The sequence below is a fragment of the Myotis daubentonii genome, chromosome 8 (genome assembly GCF_963259705.1).
Source record: "Myotis daubentonii chromosome 8, mMyoDau2.1, whole genome shotgun sequence".
NCBI lineage: Eukaryota > Metazoa > Chordata > Mammalia > Chiroptera > Vespertilionidae > Myotis > Myotis daubentonii.
Window position 1 is genome coordinate 6,348,094 of NC_081847.1, and position 16,152 is coordinate 6,364,245.

General features: G+C 50.4%; 1 protein-coding gene across 1 annotated transcript in view; it reads right to left on the reverse strand.

Moving 5' to 3' along the window:
* Positions 1-6,071: 6,071 nt before the first annotated feature.
* NPEPL1 (aminopeptidase like 1) overlaps positions 6,072-16,152 on the reverse strand; it is a 29,039-nt gene continuing 18,958 nt past the window's right edge. Inside the window, exons 7-12 of the mRNA XM_059705192.1 lie at positions 10,038-10,115; positions 9,082-9,182; positions 8,354-8,477; positions 7,954-8,130; positions 7,324-7,434; positions 6,072-6,811 (exon numbers count right to left, since the gene is read on the reverse strand). Of these exons, the coding sequence (XP_059561175.1) occupies positions 6,653-6,811; positions 7,324-7,434; positions 7,954-8,130; positions 8,354-8,477; positions 9,082-9,182; positions 10,038-10,115 (750 nt within the window). The 3' untranslated portion in view covers positions 6,072-6,652. The remainder of the gene's footprint in view (positions 6,812-7,323; positions 7,435-7,953; positions 8,131-8,353; positions 8,478-9,081; positions 9,183-10,037; positions 10,116-16,152) is intronic.

Consider the following 16,152-nt stretch of genomic DNA (forward strand, 5'->3'; position numbering starts at 1 on the left):
TTGTAGACAGCATCTAATTGGGTCCTCTTTTTTTTCTCAATCCAATATGGTAATATGTTTTTAATTGCTGTATTTAGACCATTCAGATTTAATGTAATTATTGCTAGAGCTGAATTTAGGCTTACCATTTTGTTACATTTCTATCACTCTCATTTTTTCTCTTTTCCTTTTTCTGCCTTTGAATTTGTTTGAACTCTTTTTTAAAGTATTCCATCAATTTTGTCTATTGGTTTTTTAGCTGTGTCTCTTTGTGTTACTTTTTAGTTGTTGCTTTAGGGATATATAAACCAAACTTTTCACAATCTATTTTAGAATTAACATCTTCCCACTGCATGTGAAATACAGAAGCCTTATAATCATCTTTACCTTCTCTGTGTTCCCTTCTGTTATAGTTGTCATATGTATTACATCTATATAGCCTAAATCTCTCAGATAATGTTTTCATGTTTGCTTTTTAAAGTTATACATGTTTTAAAGTACTTTAAAAAATATTCCATTGCCTGGTCGGCATGGCTCAGTGGTGGAGCATCGACCTATGAAACAGGAGGTCATGGTTCAAATCCGTCAGGGCACATGCCCGGGTTGTGGGCTCAATCCCTGGTGTGTGTGTGTGTGTGTGTGTGTGTGTGTGTGTGTGTGTGTATGGGGGACGGGGGGGGGGGCGTTGCAGGAGGCAGCCAGTTAATTATTCTCTCTTCATTGATGTTTCTATCTCTCTCTCCCTCTCACTATCTCTCTGAAATCAATAAAAATATATTTTAAAAAATATTCCATTATTTTTGGCCAGATATTTACCTTTTCTGTTGTTTTTCCTTCATTCTTGATGTTTCGAGTTTTATTCTGGTATCATTTCCCTTTTGTCTGGAGAACATTCTTTTATATTTATTTCTTTTAGAGCAGCTCTGCTGGTGGACTTGTAATTTTTTCTTCTTCTTCTGAGTATGTCTTTATTTTGCCTTCATTCATAAAAAAATATTGTTGCTGTATTTAGAATTCTGAGTTGACAGTTCATTGCATATTTTTAAAGACATTGTTTTGTTTCCCTTTCTTTTGGCCATCATTGTTTCTGATGAAAAATCTTCAGTCATTTTACCGTTCAAGTAAGGCATAATTTTCCTCTGGCTGCTTTCAATATTTTCCTTTATCTTTGGCTTTCAGTAATTTGATTCTGTTGCATCTGGGTGTAGTTTTCTTTGACTTTACCCTGTTTGGAGTTCTCTACATCTTTTGAACCTGTAAATTTAAGTCTTCCAATATATTTGGGAAGGCTTAGCCATAATTCTTTCATAAAATTGTTTTGGACTCTGGTGGAAACTACAAATATTTAGGCCATTAAAATAAATAAGTTGTAGAGATATACTGTAAAACATAGGGCCTATAATTAATAACACTGAATTGTATATTTTCAAAAAAATTGCTAAGAGGATAGATCATAGGTTAAGTGCTCTTACCACAACAAGAGAAAAACAGAAAAACAAAAGGGGAAGGAGGAAACTTTTAGAGATGAAAAATGTTACGGCACTGACAGTGATGACAGTGGGTGTACACTTCAATCTGTTTCTCATCTGCTCAAAACTCACTGGCTTCCATTGCTCTCAGATAAAACTCAACTCCTCGCATAGCCTGCAAGGCTGCGCATGCTCGGGCCCTGCTCGCCACTTGCAACCCCCCTCACCGCCCCATCTCCATCCTTTTCTCCTTTCCTTTCTGCTCTGCTACCTGGGCATCACCTGTCCCACCCTAGGGCCTTTGCACATGCAATTCCACTGCCTGAAATGATTTTTTCCATCTTCTGCACCATTTAATATCCGCTCATCCGTGCACTCAGCTCAGATGCCACTTCCTGGAGATCAGCCTGCCTCTGCTGGCCCTCTCTCCTGCGCAGCCCCTCACCTATAACTGCGACTTGTGGGCTGTGTATTTATAGCACATTTTCTTACCTGAGCGGTGGAGGAAATGGGACTTCATTGTTCTCCAGCCACAGGAGGAAACGGCGCCTTCCTGGGCCCCAGCTGGCTGGCAGGGCTGTGCCGCCAAGCCCTTCCGACTCATGGGACGCATTTGTTTAGTGTCTGAAAAATCTCCAAAAAAATGCCCTTCACAGGTGAGGGCAGCATGTCAGGATCCTGCAGGGCCCTCAGTGTGAATGTTGTCCTTGTCCACTTGCGCCGGTCCCTCTGCCGCAATGCTCAGCGCCTACTGTCCAAACGCCAACGTGCCTTCATTTTGGAGCACCAGCTGCAGCTGCACTTGGCTGCAGGTCGCCGTCATGCTCCAACCCCTTCTCTCTGGTTTGCGGGACAAAGAAACTGAGGCTCAGGAGTCAGTGGATGGCCCTGGTGCGCAGTGCAGGGCCAGGAGCCGGCCTCCGCCAAGTCCTGTTTGCTGAGCCAAACCTTTCAGCAGCAGACTCAGCATCCTGCTCTCAGGTCACAGGAAACCAGAGGGATCTAGGGCCCATCCACTTCATAGGTGAGGACGCTGGGGCCAAGCCCAGGGCCTCAGGGCTCCCTGGGGAGTTCAGCCAGCGATGAGCTGCACTGAGCCGCCGCGTCTGTCTGCATCAGGCTTGGTGCTTCTATTGATTCTTCTCCCTCCTCTGTAGGGGAGGAGCTCCAAAGGCCAGAGGTCTTAGGACAGAAGCAGAAATCAAGCAGAGAGAACACAGGTCCCCCTCTTCCCCCCAAATTTGCAAACTAGCCATAGAAAGCCACCCAACGCGTGGGTGGAAAGAAGAAGTCCCAGGCATCACTAAGAGGTCTGTAGTTACGGAGTCTGTGGAAACTTCCTAAATGGATTTGGAGGTGGGGGAAGGGGTCCTAGCAGCATGGGGCGTTTTAGTTTCGGCTAGAGGCCGCCTGCGTTCTAACTGTGCTAACGGTGAATGTAAACCAGGTCTCTGAGGTTTTCGATTTGGGGGTTTGTTTTTTCATTTTGTTTCTTGACTGAAGGATGCGCCCTGGACTGATCCCCAAAGCTTTCAGGGTCACAGTGGAGACTGAAGTGAAACCAGCGCACAGCTGGAAGTCCCTGCAGACCAGTCCTGCCCCTTGAGGGGGTGAGGGCCTTCTGGGTCTCCTGCCCTCACACGGCTGGCCCCTGGCCCCCACATGCTGCCGGGAAGACACAGCGCTCCCTGGGCCATCGGGCCTGGGCTTAGGGACCTGACTGGCAGCAGGAGGATGAAGGCAGCCTTTCTCCCCGTCCTAGCCACGCGTGCAAGGATCCCCACCTGGGCAGCACTCTCCATGAGCTGATCCTGGCTCAGGGTGCAGGGCTGAGACACCGCTCCCAGGAGGACAGCATCTCAATGTGCGTGGGGCCTGGTACTTTTCCAAGGGCTTTTAAATGCATTATCTTGTTGGAGGCTCATTTGAGGCAAGGACTCGCGGCAGACTGGAAAACAACTCATTTACTGACTCCTGAATGGGGAGGAAGCTGAATGCAGCTGTTTTTGCTGAATCTCAAACCAAAACAACCTTTTGTTAAAGAACAAACAAATAAACAAAAATGCTAAACATCAATTCACCAAATTCACCAGGGAACATGGTCTGAAGGGAGGTTCTAGGCAGAGAATCACACAGCAAATTCAACTCAACAAACATATATTGGGGTGGCTCCTGTGGCCACAGATGTGCGCATGGGGCCAGGGAGTGACGGTGAGAAGTCCTCCCTCTCATGAACAGGGCGGGGGTGGGGGAAGCGACAGCTCAGCTGTCTCAAGGTGGGCAGTGGTGAACCCGGAATCTCAGTGACCAGGTGGCTGCCCCCTCCTAGGGCTGTGGCCTCCTCGCTCTCCTGAGAGCCAGGTGACAAAGGTCTCCCTAACCGTGTCAGAGGCCCTCCCCTTGAGTGGCCCTGTCTTCCCAGGCCTGCACAAGCCCTGCAGGGCCTGACAGAGGCTCTCCTCGTGTCGCCACCTCTGCTGACACAGACCTGACCTCGGGGATGGGGTTTTGGTCTCAGCGCTGGGATTGGACTTGCGGTCCCTCTCCTGGGGTGCTGCTGACCACACTCCTCTTTTGCACAGGACGAGGCCGGCTGGCCCGCAGTGTCACAGTCTGGCTCCCGCCGCTGAGGCCTGCTACCAGCCCAGCCGCCGGGCAGTAGGTGGTCCAGGAGCGGTGGCCAGGCTGTGACCAGGGCGGGGCTGCAGCCAGGACCTGGAGTGGGTGGTCTATAGTGACAAATAGGCCCCAGAGCCCGGGCTTCCTGGCGGGATATGGGAAGGCTCTCCTGGCCTGGGCTCCTCTGACCCTTCAGGCCCCCTCACCCCTGCTTCCCAGAACAGCCGCGTCTAGGCTTCACCCTCTCACAGGAGAGTGGGGTCTCCTGCCCTCTCACCTGCTCCCCGAGTCCTGGAGAAGCCTGCTAGCTCCAGCAGGAAGCCAAGAGTTCTTTCCACCCCAGGTACCTCCTTCGCAAAAGACACTGCCCTTCCCTGTCTCTCGTTCTGTCTGCTGGGTAACGCGCTCTGCTCCTGGCTGCCCTCCAACCCCAGGCGGGTGCGGGGTCGCAGACCACTCACGGGAAGTTCCCAGGCCGTGTCAGCCTGCCCCCTCTCCGGGCTGAGTGCAGGGCTGTGGTCTCCTCTCCGGGGAGAGGGTGCCGACCCCACACGCCTCCCCAGCTACGTAGGGCTCTACCATGTCGTGTCGGTGGTGACAGTTGTGGCCAAGTTCACCCAGAAGCACTTCCTTGGCATTGCCCACTCCCTCGTGTCTGCCCGGCTGCCTGCTGTGGGCCACAAGCTCCAGCTCCGCGCACACCTTCCTGGCTCTCAAGCTGGGTGAGCGGGGGCTGGGGCAGCAGAATCTCTGTGCAAACTCACATTTCTGTATCACTCGCCAGGAACCACTATCAAGTGGACCCACTGTGCCCACCTGCCCCACCGCCACCCCCTGACCCAGTGGCCTGGGCTTCGTGGGGTCAAGGGAAGCAGCTGTCTTGTCCTAAGGTCCTTTGGCCACTGGGAGAGCAAGGCCTCCGGCTCACAGCCGCACCCCCCCGCCCCCCCGCGACAGTCTCCCTAAGGCCTGGCACATAGGCAGGCCCTGAGCCGGCAGCTGCTCCCCAGCTGGGTCCCTGGCCCTAAGGCCGCCTTTGTGCCCGCACAAGGCAGACTCAGTTCTCCTGCTCCTTGACCCTGCATCCTGCAGCCCCTGGCAGGGGGGCGGACAGTGCCAGCTGCCTGAAGCAGGAACTGGACCACCGCAGTGACCTCTGTCTCCTTCGGGGCACCGCAGAGGGAAGCTGGCGAGAGCTGCTTATTGCAAGGCCATTAAGCAAGCTAATGACCCATGAAGGCTCCTGGCCGTTCTGGCCACCCTGGTCATGCCTCCCCTGGGCTCACAGAGCCTGCTACCCACCGCCCGCCCTGTGACCGCTACTACTGTTACTTAACGTGTCGGGCCACAGTTTTCCCACCCAGGGCCAGGTCTGGGAGCTGCTGCTTGACTCTTCCAGCTGAGCTAAGGCTGTACACACAGCAGGCAGGTAATAAATATTTATTTCGAATCAAGCCCAGAAAGAGTCACCTTGATTTCCAAGGCTGGGGAAGGGACTTGAGTCTGGGGACACTTGGTCGGAGGTGAGGTAGTCAGTGGGCCAGGGCACAAACTGGGGCAATGTGTCGTGCACCTGTGCTCTGACCCGCTCCCAGCAGAGGCGCGGGCAGCTGCTCTCTGCCAGGTGGGGCTCGAGCCCCTGATCTCTTCGCCTTGGCAGCTGTGGGACAGAGCACAGGAGGGGAGAGGGGCCCTGCCTGCACTCTCGCTGAACTCAGGAGAAGTTGGCTCCCAGGCGCCCTGGGCCCCTCACCTGGGGTCAGGTGGGAGGCCTCCCTGAATCCTGGCCGCTATTGCCCTTCAGCCCTAGAATCGTGCCTTCAGTGCCAAGGAAACATACCTGACCCAGTACAACACTCAGCCTCAGGATGTGCTGGGGGTGGACAGCTTTCCCTGAGACCTGGGCTCTCAGAGCCTGATGCTCACTTGGGAGAAGGTGACAGCAGGCCTTGGGGTGGGTTTCTAAAACAGGGTGGGAGAAACAGTGAGACACAGGCCAAGATGTGATGTGGTGCAGCCACATTTAATTCAACCGCCAGTGAATTCTAAGGGGCCAGAGCAGACTCCTCTCGCTTTATAAAACTGAGTCCCCACGCAAGTCACCTCCATCCTTTCAAAAGGGTGGGCTGTCTGGACACAGCAGCAGCCCAGGCCAGAGCACGGGCCTGGGCTCTCCGTGACGAGGGCCATGTGGGGAACCTGGGGCAGGACACAGGGCCATAGGCGCCCATCTGGGCACCAAGTAGACGCAGGAGGCCTGAATGCAGGAGGCCTGAGGGCCAGTAAGCCAAAGGCGTTGGGCTGTCCATGCGGAGGCCCCAGGAAGCAAGTGCAGAAGCCGGTGGGAGGCCTGCCGACCACTTACAGAGCCCAATGCGGAATTCCAGCCCTTCCTCGGGGCCCGGCCCCTCCCACCCCCCACCCCCAGCTGTTGTCTAAGACACAGGAGCCATTTCCATCACCACAACAACTAAAAACAAAAACAAACCAAAGCCCATCTTAAGGTATAATCTTCCAATTGCTTAAAATTAATCAGTGCAAAGTGAGGCAGAGCCCCTGCCACTGGGCCAGGCGGGCAGCCAGCCTCACACAAGCCTGCGCCTCTTGGAGTCCCTGTCCGTGTCCCCCTCCTGGGGGTCTTCCTCACAGCCAAGCGGGGACACCAGGTTCAGCAGAGGGTCCTCAGAGGCTCGCCCGAAGAGTGCCAGGAGGAGGGCCACCCCGAAGCCCGTGGCGCGCTCACCCTGTGGACAAAGTGCAGGTGGAGCCCCTGCCAGGGAGCCCGACCCCCTCAGCGAGCCGCCTCTGCGGGGAGAGGCTTGGGCCAGGGAGAGGACCCCCACTTTCCCTGCAGACCCCTTCTGCTGCCCTGAACACTCGAACCAAGGAGTGCTCTGGCCTCACTCAGGTTTTATCAGGGTGCGAAAGGGTGAGACCAGGGCCCGGGCCTCCTGCTGAGAACGGCTGGCTGGGGAAGGATTGCAAACAGCAGCCACTCTGTTCCCAGGGATGAGGAGACCAGAGGTCAGGGGGGACCACAGCTGGCCGGGAGGCTGGGCCATAGACGGTATGACCCTCAACACAGAATGTTTCCGATGAGCTCAGCCTGCAGCTCTGGAGCCAGACAGGGCTCTGGACGCATCCGATGGCGGGAGCCAGGCCGAGGGGAGGGACGGGAGGGGAAGCAGACTGGAGGGCCAGCCAAGGAAGTGTCCTAACCAGGAGGGGAGGACGCCCGCTGGGGCCCTGCACTCACTGCGTGCACAGGCGCGGCGATGTCCAGGTGGACCCAGACCCCAGGCCAGTCGAAGCCAATGTGTGAGGCAATGAAAAGGCCAGCACAGGAGCTGGGGCTGTTGTCCCGGTCCTGGGGAGACAGAAGGACGGACAGTGACCCTTCCCCTCCTAGCAGTGGGGGCTTGGGCGAGGGGCTCCACCAAGAGCACCATCAGAGCCTATTGTGGACCCACCTTGCCATCCTCAGCCACCTCCCCTGGTGTCTGAAAGGGGCTAGGGAGGGTCCAGCGCAGCAGTGGCAGCTGAGAGGGACTTGGGACCCCAAGGACCTTGCATGTGAGCTTAGGTCTGCCTTCACCCCAAGGCCAGGGGGCAGTCAGCAAAGGGACTGACGGGGGACAACGGGCAGACCCCAGATGGGGAGGAAACCCAGTACCGGACGTGGTGCGTGCGCCGGCAGGGAGCCCAGTGAATGGTATATCCCCTCTTTAGATCCCCCCTGCCTCCCCCCCAGCCACAGCAAAGATCTGGGGCCTCCTAGGGGTGACCCTCGTCTACACTGCTGCTGTTTCGTGGGGTCACGCTGACACCTTGAGAGCAGGGCTCTGCCTGCCCCGCTCCCTCACCTCAGGAGCCATTCCAAACCTACCGCCACGGAGTTCTTCATGTCGGCCACGGCCGAGGTGAACTCGCTGAAGTGCAGCTCGGGACAGTAGACGAGGGGGTGCACGAGGTCCCCGCATTTCCTCCCGGACTTCACGCAGGCCGCCTCCCACTCGGCGCTGTTGGTGAGCACAGCAGCGTGGTACTTGCCAGTGGCGATGCCCTGGGGGTCAGGGAGAGTGGGCCAGAGTCCCCAGGAGAGGGAACAAACAAGGCAAGAGAGGTGGTGAGAGACGCAGGGGAGGAAGGCCTCCGCCCTGCCCGGGCACCCAGGCCTCAGTCCACGGGCTCCGCTACCTGCACCCTCCCTGGGTCCCCCACCAGGTTATGAAGATGAAATGACAGCACCCCTCTTTCCTGGAGGCCAGGTGGCCTTAGGCTCCCACCTGTGCTCCGGTCAGCGTGGCCATGTCTAGGATGATGTCAGCCCCCAGGTCCTTGCAGGCGTAGGACACGCCATCCGCTAGCACCAGCCTGCCCTCAGCATCCGTGTTGTTGATTTCCACTGTCCTGGGGGCAGCAGACACCCCACTCAGGATGGCACTCTCTGAGGCACTGGTAGTGAGTCCCGTTGGAACTGGGCGACCCCACCTAGAGCCCTTGTTTCTGTAACTCCCTCACCACCCCTCTACAGTGCCAGGGTCAAGAGCAAAGGCCATTGTGTCAATCCCGCCCATCACTGTCCAGCTAGAATCTGGACAAGCCACCCAGCTCCTGGCCTCAGTTTCCTCTTCTGTAAGACGGGAGAACAGGGTTGTGTGGGCAGCATCTACACCGCCCCCTGGCCCTAGGGAAGTGCAGGGTTACCTGTGTGGGTAACCCTGGGGATGGGCACCATGTGGCAGAGAAAGGGCTCACCCTAGTGAAGCAGGGTGGTTCCTGAGCCCCTGAGCCAGGACCCTGGTCACCCTTCTGGACACCCCTGGGAGCAAGCAGCCTGTGGGCCCGGGCTACCTGTCACAGGGCGTCTCCAACAGGGTCTGCCCCCGGCTGGAGCAAGCAAGGTGAAATCTGCCCCCAGCCAGCATGGCTCCAGCTGACCAGCCTGGCCTGGGAGGAGAGGACAGCACGGCCGAGGGCCCTGGGCTGCGTGGTGAGCGAGGGGTGGTCTTACTTTCCTGAGTAGAGCAGGTGGATGTCATCAGGCCTCGTTGCGTTGGGCCCCACTGAGTTCTCGGCCAAGCAGAACACCGCGTGAAGGCTGTCTTTGAAACCCTGGAGGAGATGTGGGCAGAGGCTCCAGTACAGGCTGGTCGTGCTCGGACCCCTGGAGTCTTTCTGACAAGCTCATCAAGGGAGGCAGCGGGCAAGGGGGGCGAGGGGCGGGGCAGGGGGCAGGAGCCGGTGCTGCCCCCCAGGCAGAGCCTGCAGTGCTGAGCAAGGTGAATGCTGGCCGCACTCCTCCTGAGTCTCCGGCCGGCCAGCAAGGGGACAAGAGGGCGGATGGCTCGTGCTCCAGGTGCCGCCTCCCCCGTGGGACCACGGTGGCCTGTGGCTTGTGGCTGTGCTTCAGAGAGGCCCCAGGAAGGTCCATTTCTAATGAGGCTGTGTGGGGCAGAAGCAAGAGCAGCCAGGCTCTGGGCCCCTCCCTCCTGCAAGTTCTGTCCTCTTGCAGGGAATAGGCTGGGCTCCTGATCGGCATTAATTAGAAACTTTGCCAAGACCTTCTGCTCTCACTTTAAGTTTACCCCCAGGAACCAAGCCAAACAGGTAGGCCCTACAGAGAGAAGAGGCCTTACATTTGGTGACAGGAAGAGCTGGGCCTCCTAGAAGCAGCTGTAGCAGCTCCTTTTAGGAGGTAAGTCGTCCCTGTGGTGGTCAGGGCACACCACCCCTTTGTTGAACACACACTTTTTACCCGTTTGACATGGGCTTTGGGCTCCAAAGGACATGCATCCCCCAACCTCACCCACTGGCAGCGATCACCGCCCCGGTCAGATGAGGAGCTGCCCTGGAGCCCTCACTTCTTCCCCTTTTAGAGCCTTTGGCCTGTGATGGGTGTGGACTCCGCAGGAAGGATAGGATGGGGGTCTTCCTCTCCCAGGATTGCAGGAGTGGGACCCCACTAACCTGCTTGACGGCAGCCCTGAAGGCCCCTAAGATGGCTGCAGCACCCCCGCAGTCTCTCTTCATCCCGGGCATGGTAGTCTGCGGACAACACCGATGGGTGAGAGAGGAGTGAGTAAATGCTGACTGGTACCCACCTGCCCCATCCCACCCTACTCAGCACCTGGGGCCCAGAGGGGTTCCCTAGACCTGCAATATCTAGAGAAGGGAAGCCAGGACACTCTCACTGGTCAGGTGGGTGTTCTCTAAAAGCAACGGGCAGTAATGGCCAAAGACCAGGGGACCCTTTCACCTGAGCAGAGTTTTGGGGGTTATCCAAGGAAACTGTGGGGGAGGAGAAAAATGAACAGGAGGAGGAGAAGGAGGAATAGGAGGAGGAGAATGAAGAGGAGGAGGAGGAGAAGGAGGAGAATGAGGAAGAGGAAAAGGAGGAGGAGGAGCCGGAGGAGAGGGAGGGGAACAATGATAAAGAACACACAACAGAGGAGATTAAAAATGGTGGCAGAGTAAGTGGAAGGTACACGGACATGCTCCCAGGACCAAACGAATTACACCTAAAATAAAGAAAAATTCCTGAATAGTCAACAGAAGATTCTCTGGAGAGAACCCTGATAACTGAGGACAGAGAGTAGAGACCACAGAGAGACTGGTGGGAGGGGCGGAGGGGCGAAAGGCCTGCCGGGCTCCCACAGACAGCAACTGAGGTTCCAGAGAGATATCTCAGCTGTGGGGGTTGCCACTGAGAACTGTGGGATCTAATCCCCAAGCTGGGCCCCCAGCAGAGAGCACCAGAACTGAGAGGGTACCCACATAACATCTGCTGTGAGGGTGGCTGTGGGCCAGGGAGAGACTGGAAATTCCAGCACTTTCTTAAAGGGCCAACACACAAAATTCCCTATGGAGCCACCCATCTTGTGCTCCAACAGAGGGCGGGCAGAGTGGACTGGAGCTGTGTGAGCAGAAGCTGGGATCAGAGGTTCTGGGATTAGAGCTCAGAAGGCAGACAGCCTAGTTTCCTGTGATGAGTCATTCCCTCACACTGCGAAGGTCATCTTTCTCACACAGACATTTGCTATACAGGTGACCTTGCCTGGGGGGAAGACAGCTGATCCACCCTATTGGAAAATGCCTTGCACCACAGTGCAGAGTTTCTGAGGCCCATTAAGAGACAGGATAACGCCCTAACCGGTTTAGCTCAGTGGATAGAGCGTCGGCCTGTGGACTGAAAGGTCCCAGGTTCGATTCCGGTCAAGGGCATGTACCTTGGTTGTGGGCACATCCCCAGTAGGAGGTGTGCAAGAGGCAGCTGATCGATGTTTCTAACTCTCTATCCCTCTCCCTTCCTCTCTGTGAAAAATCAATAAAATGTATTTTTAAAAAAAAAAAAAAAAAAAGAGACAGGATAACAATAGCATCCAGGCAGAAGCAATTGCCCCACCTGTTGAAAACACTCTTGCCACACCTGTGGATGATTGCCTGAGGGCAATTCAAGACAAAATCCTATCAGTCTGTAGACAGAGGTGATTACTGGAGGCTTTGAATCTTGCCTGATCTAATTAGTCAGAAACAGCATTTGACACTGTCTTGCACTAGAGATTGAGAGGCATAGCAGATCTACCTAATACACAGTCACAAACCCAAACAGGCAGCTAAAATTGGGAGGCAAAGAAACAAACTCCAAATGAAAGAACAGGAGAATTCTCCAGAAGAGATAAATGAACCAGAGATAAGAAATTTATGTAGTACAGAATTCAGAATAATGACGATAAAGATGTTCAATAGCATGATAAAAGATATAGTAACTATGAAAACAGAAATAAAGAATGACATAGCACAAATAAAGAATATATTGGAAGGAATAAACAGCAGATTAGGAGAAACTGAGGACTGAATCAATGAATTAGAAGACAGGGTTGTAAGAATAACTCAATCAGCAAACCAAAAAGAAAAAACAGGAGGACAGCTTAAGGGAGTTGTAGGACAAGGTGAAACATAACAATATTCGAAAAGCAGGTGTGCCAGAAGTAGCAGGAAGGGAGAAAGGGATAGAAAACGTGTTTGAAGAAATAATGGCAGAAAACGTCCCTAGCCTGGTAAAGGAAAAAGTCACACAAGACCAGGAGGAACAGAGAACCCCAAACAAGAAAATCCCAAACAGGCCCACACCCAGACACATCACAATTAAAATGCCAAAAAAAAAAGACAAAATGAGAATCTTAAAGGCAGCAAGAAAAAAGCAAATTGTTAGCTACAAAGAAGCTCCCACAAGGCTGATTTCTCATCAGAAACTCTACAGGCCAGAAAGCAATGGCATGAAGTACTCAAGGTAATGGAAAGCAAGGATCTGAGACCAAGATTACTATATCCAGCAAGGCTATCATTAAAAATAGATGGTCAAATATAGAGTTTCCTGGACAAAAAAAGATTAAAGGAGTACGCCACCACCAAGCCAACATTATAATAAATGCTAAAGGGACTGCGGTAATGAAAAGAAATAGAGAAACCCAGGAATACACAATTAAAATGGCAATAAATAATTACCTATCCATAATGACCTTAAATGTTAAAGAATTAAATGCTCCAATCAAAAGTCATAGGGTAGCTGAATGGATAAGAAAACACGACCCATATACCTGATGTCTACAAGAGACGCACCTCAGAACAAAGGACTCACACAAACTCATAGTGAAGGGATAGAAATTTTTTTTTCCAGGTAAATGGAAATGAAAAGAAAAAAAAAAGCTGGGGTAGCAATAGTTATATCTGACAAAATAGACCTCAAAGTGAAGGCCATAACAAGAGATAAGGAAGGCCACTTCATAATACTAAAGGGAGCAATTCAGCAAGAGGATATAACTCTGGTAAACATATATGCACCCAATGGAGGAGCACACAAATACATAAAAAAACTTCTGGAAGATATCAAGGGAGAGATCGCCAGCAATACAACCATAGTAGGGGACGTTAATAACCCATTGACACCACTAGATAAATCCTCTAAACAAAAAAATCAGCAAAGAAACATTAATTCTAAATGACTCACTAGATCAGGTGGAATTAATTGACATCTTCAGAACATTGCACCCCAAAGCTACAGAATATACATTCTTCTCAAGTGCACATGGAATATTTTCAAAGATAGACCACATATTGGAACACAGGCAAAGTCTCTTCAAATTCATGAAGATAAAAATCCTATCAAGCATCTTCTCAGACCACAATGGCATAAAATTAGAAATCAACTACAATAAAAACAATGAAAAAAATCAAACACTTGGAAGATGAATAGCATGCTATTAAACAATGATTGGGCTACCAAAGATATCAAAGTAGAAATTAAAAACATCCTGGAAATGAATGACAATGAAAACACAACAATCAAAAATCTATGGGTTCCCTGGGAGGCTGAGACGGTCCCTGTGTGGCCAAACACAGGGACACGTCACGGATGGAAATAGCTACATTTTCCATGTGTATGACCCGGCAACAAAAAGCATACACCTATGGATGAGGACAGTGGGGGGGTAAGGGCAGAGGTGGGGTGGGAACTGGGTGGAGGGGAGCTATGGGGGGAAAAAAGGGGAACAACTGTAATAATCTGAACAATAAAGATTTATTTTAAAAAAATCTATGGGACACAGTGAAAACAGTCCTGAGAGGGAAGTTTATAGCTCTACAGGCCTACCTCAAAAAATAAGAAAAAATGCTAATAAGTTATCTAACTCTACAACTTAAAAGAATTAGAAAGAGAGCAACAAGAAAAGCCAAGAGCGAGCAGAGGGAAGGAGACAATAAAGATCAGAGCAGAAACGAATGACATAGAGACCAAAAAAAAAAACACAAAAAAACAAAACAAAAGATCAATGAAATCAAGAGCTAGTTCTTTGAAAGGATAAACAAGATTGATGAACCTCTGGCCAGGCTCACCAAGAAGCAAAGAGAGAGGACCCAAATAAACAAAATCAGAAATGAAAAAGGTGAGGTAACAATAGACTCTATAGAAATACAAAGGACTGTAAAAAACAAAAACAAAACAAAACAAAAAACTCAAACAGACAACTGCACTCCAATAAACTGGACAACCTAAAGGAAATGGACATACTCCTAGAAAAATACAACCTTCCAAAACTCAATCAGGAAGAATCTGAAAACCTGAATAGGCCAATAACTAATGATAAAATTGAAACAGTAAGCAAAAATTGTCCAGCAAACAAAAATCCTGGTTCGTACAACTTTACAGGGGAGTTCTACCAAATACTCAAAAAAGAGCTAAAACCTATCCTCCTGAGACTATTCCAAAAAATTCAACAGCAAGGAACACTTCCAAGCTCATTCTATGAAGCTTAGATAAAGACAAAGATAAAGACAAAACCAAATAAAGACACCACAAAGAAAGAGAACTACAGGCCAATATCCCTGATGAACATAGATGCTAAAATCCTCAACAAAATTCTAGCAAACTGGATCCAGCATTACATTAGAAATATCATACACCATGACTAAGTGAGATTTATTCCCGGGATGCAAGGATGGTACAATATTCACAAATCAATAAATGTAATACATCACATTTGAGAGACAAAGATCACATAATCATATCAATCGATGCAAAAAAAAGCATTCAACAAAATCAAAAACACTTTTTTGATAAAAACTCTCAGCAAAGTGGGAATAGAGGGATCATACCTCAATATAATAAAAGCCCTATATGACAAACCTGCAGTCAACATCATACTCAATGGGCAAAAACTAAAACCATTTCCCCTAAGAACAGGAAGAAGACAGGGATGCCCACCTTCACCACTCCTGTTCAACATAGTACTGGAAGTGCTAGTCAGAGTGATCAGACAAGGAGAAGAAATAAAATGCATGCAAATTGGAAAAGAAGAAGTAAAATTGTCATTATTCGCAGATGACATGATATTGTACATGACTCCATCAAAACACTACTAGACTTAATAAATGAATTCAGCAATGTAGCAGAAATCTATGGCTTTTTAATACAATAATAATGAACTCACCGAAAAAGAAAATAAAATAAAAAACAATCCCATTTACCAGTGCACCAAAAAAATTAAGATACCTAACAATAAACTTAATTAAGGAGGTAAAGAAAACCTTGTACTCAGAAAACTACAGGACATTGAAAAAAGAGATAGAGGAAGACATAAACAGATGGAAGAACATACCGGGTTCATGGATTGGTAGAATCAACATCATTAAAATGTCCATACTACCCAAAGAAATGTATAGGTTCAATGCAGTCCCCATTAAAATACCAATGGCATATTTCAGAGACCTAGAATAAACTCTCCCAAAATTCATCTGGAATTAAAAAAACACCCCAATAAGCCACAGCAATCCTGAGAAAAAGAACAAAGTTGGAGGGATCACAATACCAGATATCAAGCAATATTACAAAGCCATTGTTCTCAAAACTGCCTGGTACTGGCACAAGACCAGATATATAGACCAATGGAACAGAACAGAGAACCCAGAAATCAACCCAAGCCATTATGCTCAATTAATATTTGACAAAGGAGGCAAGAGCATACAATGGAGTCAAGACAGTCTCTTCTTCGCCAAAACCGGTTTGGCTCAGTGGATAGAGCGTAGGCCTGCGGACTGAAAGGTCCCAGGTTCGATTCCGGTCAAGGGCATGTACCTGGGTTGCGGGCACATCCCCAGTGGGAGATGTGCAGGAGGCAGCTGATCGATGTTTCTCTCTCATCGATGTTTCTAACTCTCTATCTCTCTCCCTTCCTCTCTGTAAAAAATCAATAAAATATATTTTTTTAAAAAAAGACAGTCTCTTCAATAAATGGTGCTGGGAAAATTGGTCAGATACAGGTACATGCCAAAAATGAAACTAGATCACCAACTTATACCATACACAAAAATAAACTCAAAATGGTTAATGAACTCAAATGTAAGACGGTAAACCATAAAAATATTAGAGGAATCCACAGGCAGCAAAATCTCAAACATATGTCGTAGCTACATCTTTACTGATATAGCTCCTATGGCAATGGAAACGAAGGAGAAAATAAACAAATGGGATTACATCAAAATAAAAAGCTTCTGCACAGCAAAAGAAACCATCAGTAAAACAACAAGA